The sequence below is a fragment of the Lolium rigidum genome, chromosome 7 (assembly GCF_022539505.1).
Source record: "Lolium rigidum isolate FL_2022 chromosome 7, APGP_CSIRO_Lrig_0.1, whole genome shotgun sequence".
Taxonomy (NCBI): Eukaryota; Viridiplantae; Streptophyta; class Magnoliopsida; order Poales; family Poaceae; genus Lolium; species Lolium rigidum.
Genome location: NC_061514.1, coordinates 348,397,938 through 348,402,455, shown reverse-complemented (window position 1 = coordinate 348,402,455; position 4,518 = coordinate 348,397,938). Strand labels below are relative to the sequence as shown.

The following is a 4,518-nucleotide window of genomic DNA, read 5'->3' as shown; positions in this document are numbered from 1 at the left end:
AGCTAACCAATTAGCCACCTATCGACTAGCTAGTGTGACACCGACATGGAACCAGCGGCCGACTTTCAGTCGTTAAAATAAAAATAATTGAAAATGCATGCTATTCCTAGAAATAAATAATTATTTTGTATTATTAAAAAAAATGGCGATGTGAGCCAACAGGAGCCTAAGATAACAAACACGCCCTAGAAAAACATGCTCAAACTTTTGTGTTCCTATTAGAGTTGCTCCCATTTATTGGCCACTGCTGGTCTCTTCTTATATTCAAGATTTTAATTCATTTTTAATAAAAAGAAGAGATAACTAGGTACGAGTACAACCCAAAACCGCGAGCAACTCCTCTGAAGTTTGCAGTTCTGGAGCAGCACGATATCCCTGACCCAGGTTGCAAACGGGAGTCCAAGGAAAACCCGAGTCCAAATCAAACGCGTGCCATCACGCCGAGCCGCCTCTGGCCCCACTGCCAGTCTGCCCCGTCTTCTTCAATCGAACAGCCTGTACCCTGCCCACTTCCATCTCGGACCCACAGATTTAGCCCCACCATGTCAGTGGCCTACCCACCTAAAACGAGGGTAAACACACGGCACCGCGTGCATAATTAACCAACAGTATCTCGCCCTTCATCAGAGAAAAAGATTTCGCAAAACCGAGCCGAGAAAAAGATGCTTTCGGCATCCACCAGCGCACCACGCCCCCGCTCCTCTCAGAGGAAGCACAACCCCCTAGGATTCCGCCACGTCAGCGATCCGCGCCACCAGATCCGAGCGCTCCCATTGGCTGTCTACGCAAGCCCCGTCCCGCCGTCCCTACACCGAGTCCACAGCGCGGCCCGTGAACCGCCCCCTTCTTCCTCCCGTGGCCAAGTAAACCACCCCATCGCCCCTTCCCCGTATAAATCACTGTATTTCAAATAGGCTCCGCAACCAAACGCCGTGGAATTTTTTATTTATTTAGTCGATTTTCAGAAGCCGAGAGGGGAGAGATGGATGAGGCGTGGGAGCGGGCGGTGGAGGCGGCGCTGGACACCGGCGACGAGGGGAGCTCCTCGCCGCCGCGGAGCCTGACCCTGGACGGCGCCGTCAAGTGCATGCACGGCCGGCTGCCGGCGCCGGGCATACTCGAGCGGCACCAGAGCCTGGAGCACCTCTCGATCGCCGGCGTCGGGGTCGCCTCGCTCGCGGGCTTCCCCCGCCTGCGCAACCTCACGCGCCTCACGCTCTCCGACAACCGGATCGCCGGCGGGCTCGAGCACCTCGTCGAGGCCGGCCTCGCCTCGCTGCGCGACCTCGACCTCAGCAACAACCGCATCCAGGACGTGGACGATCTGGCGCCGCTCGCGCGCCTCCGCCTCGTCTCGCTCGACCTCTACGAGTGCCCCGTCACGCGCGTCAAGGACTACAGATCCAGGGTCTTCGGCCTCATCCGGACGCTCAAGTACCTCGACAAGATGGACGCCGACGAGAACGAGCGGCCCGAGTCGGACGACGACGACGACGACGGGGACGCCGACGGCGAGGAAGACGACGACGATGAAGACGACGACGACGAGGACCCCGGGAGCGGCGAGGTGGCCAACGGGGGCGTCTCGCACGCCCGGGGCCGCGCGGCCGCGCACCCGGTGGAGGTGAACGGGGTGATCGATGTCGACGAGGACGAGAGCGACGCAGATGAGGTTGTGCCGAACGGAGGAGCCGAGCACCACCACCAGGCGAACGGGTTCCGGATGGCGGCGGCTGGGGGAGCCCCTGATGAGGATGATGAAGATGTGGAGGATGAGGAGGAGGACGACGATGAGTATCTGGAGGAGGAGGATTTGGGGGAGGAGATCGATGAGGAGGGTGAAGATGACGCTGTTGTTGAGGTGCATGATGTGCCCAGCAGCGATGATGAGGAGGATGACATCGATGAGGAGGATGACGATGATGAAGAGGAGGTTGAGGATGATGGTGAGGAGGCTGAGCCTGAGAGCAGTGGGAGGGTTGCTATGCCAGTGGGGGGTGTTGGCGAAGAGATCGATGGGCATGAGCAAGGTGAAGGTGAAGATGATGATGAGGATGGTGAGATTGGAGAGGAAGATGAGGAAAGATTGGAGGATAATAGGGGGGTTTATGAGGAGGGGAACGAAGAGGATGACGATGATGCAGACGATGAGGTATAAAACGTCAATTCCTCTCTAGGCCTTTCAAGTACTTTACATGGTTTTGCATGTTCAGTAAATCAATTCTTGGCTTGCTGATTGTTCTGCTGTTTCGTTAACCAAGATTACTGTTGACGCCCCTACACTGTTGCAGGTTGCATGAAGTGTGACTAGTTCTCTTGGCTAAGGATATTTACTAGTTCATGCATTAGTTATGTGTTTGTTTGTTCAGTCTCCTGTTTATTTGTGCTACATATGATTTTTGTGCATGCCAGAGTAGAGGTCATATTTTAGATCCCCAACTCCTAATCTCCTATTTTGTATGGTAGATAAGCACTTGGGTAGAAAACCACCGCAAAATATTTTTATGGTAATCTTGCTAATACGGAGATATTGAAGACTTATGTGCTCCTTGATAATCATTGAACATGTTTGTTAAAATATCTGCTAACTTTTGTATAATAGTTATTTGTTACTTATTGTATCATTTGTTACTGATGTATTTGTATCTGGGTGTGAAATCTCTGTTTGCACCCTTAAAACCATAGTATTTGAGTTAGAAGCCTGAGCAGATAGGTTTATGTTGGTGAAGAAAACTGTATGTTTAGTTTCTTCTGTTTTTCACTCTAGGAGTCCTCACACAGGTTTGTTAAATTTAGTCACTTTCTTGTGCTTGACTATGTCTGTATAAGCAGGATTTACTGAAGCTTTATATATCTGTTAGACATGAAGTTCCTTAAATTCGTAACAGTTTACCATTCCTAGCTCTACTATCAGTACTCCATTGTTTGCATTTGTACAATATTTTTAATTTTGAGCTCGGACTGGTGTAACAGCCTATACATATTTTGATAAGATGGCTGTCTTAAGGAATTCAGCATATTTGTGTTGTTTGCAAATTTTCCATGAAAATGAGCTTAGTAATGGCATATATCTTGCTAGGTAGTACTGCCTCTCTCCCTAAGTGTAAGGTGTTTTCGAGGGCGGCTAAAATAGCCTACCAAAACGTCTTATAACTAGGGACCAATGTAACAGCCTCTACATATGTGGATAAGATGGCTATTTTCAGGAATTCGTCATATTTTTTTTGTTTGCAAATTTTCAATGAAAATGAGCTTCAGTAATATATCTTGCTAGGCAGCAGTTTTTTTTGGTTAGTTTATTTGTATGAAGTTGTGTGCTCTATCTTGTCTTGCATTCGGTACACTTGGGTTCTGTGTTCACCACTCAAATCACATAATGCAGTCTTGTTCAGATATATATCTCAACATGCTGTTCTTATTTTTTTCTTTTTGTTCATCTTTTGTTCTGGTCATCTTGTTCATTTGTTTATTGGTGAAGTGATTTTGTACGCTTTAAGTTGGATTATGTTTACCATGTCTTAACTTAGCATTCTAGAGCTGTGCTTTTATGCTGTTGTTTTGTTAATTTATATGTTGTGTATGATGTTTTTGCCATGCTTCCTTTCCTGGTTCCAGTTTCTTATGGGGCATCTTATTTGAGTGTTTTGGAATTTACATTTAGCTAAGATTAAGAGAGAAATATGAGCATTTTTTCATGTTTTATGTTGCTATATCCTAGTGCTCATTTACCCTAGTCACCTACAATTTCAATTTCACAACTTATGCCCTTTTTGCAATCCTGCAGGATGAAGATACGGAATATCTTGTTCAACCGATTGTGCCGCCTCAAGCTGCCATGGCCGCCGGAAGTCCAGAGGACTTCGACGTGGCTGACCCTGATGATGTCGATGAAGATAGAGATGAGGTCGACGATGACGATGAGGAGGCCACCACAGACCTGCCCTCATCGTCTCAGGGCACCAAGAGGAAGAGGGACGATGACCCATCCGGCAGCGGCAGCGACGATGAGGATGACGACGTCGAAGACCCCCGGCCGTTCAAGCACCACTGATGAGGCCAGTGTACATGGATCCCCTCCCTCACCCCTTCTTCCCAGGTAGAAAGAAGTAATCAGGAGCAGCAGCAGCAAGACAGAAATATGGTGGGTTTCCCCCTGTTTTTCCTAGCCGTTTTTTCTTGTAAAGACTCAGTAGGTTTGGAGGGCTTGACCCTTGTTTTTAAACAGCAGATTTTAGGAGGGAAAATGGAACCCAGCTTTCCCTCTTGCCTGCACCCTTGCTGAGTTTTCCCTCCACAATTCAAATGGTAGTTTACGACACCCCTGTGGGTTTCCCTCCTTGATTCAAATTTCTGTTAACGTTGGCAGTATAGGGCTACACATTGTCAGTTTTCCCTCCAGAGAAAGCCCGGGAGATTGCCCCTTTGAAATGCCCCATAGTAGCCGTTGCCTCTGTTTGAAAGTTTATACTTTTGCCCTGGTTGGATGGACTCTGCTGTGTGCTTGTTACTGATGAGCGG

General features: G+C 48.6%; 1 protein-coding gene across 1 annotated transcript; it reads left to right on the top strand.

Annotated features, from left to right (window-relative positions):
• The first annotated feature begins 913 nt into the window (after positions 1–913).
• Positions 914–4,318, top strand: LOC124674610 (acidic leucine-rich nuclear phosphoprotein 32-related protein 1-like). The gene is made up of 2 exons (XM_047210653.1): positions 914–2,152; positions 3,785–4,318. The coding sequence occupies exons 1-2, from the start codon at positions 983–985 to the stop codon at positions 4,049–4,051; spliced, it is 1,437 nt and encodes a 478-aa protein (XP_047066609.1). The 5' UTR covers positions 914–982; the 3' UTR covers positions 4,052–4,318.
• Positions 4,319–4,518: the final 200 nt, after the last annotated feature.

Excerpts from the sequence above, each read along its gene's own strand:
- LOC124674610 (XM_047210653.1), top strand. The coding sequence starts at position 983 with ATGGATGAGGCGTGGGAGCGGGCGGTGGAGGCGGCGCTGGACACCGGC. Across the intron at positions 2,153-3,784 it reads ACGATGATGCAGACGATGAG|GATGAAGATACGGAATATCT; the intron begins GTATAAAACGTC and ends GCAATCCTGCAG.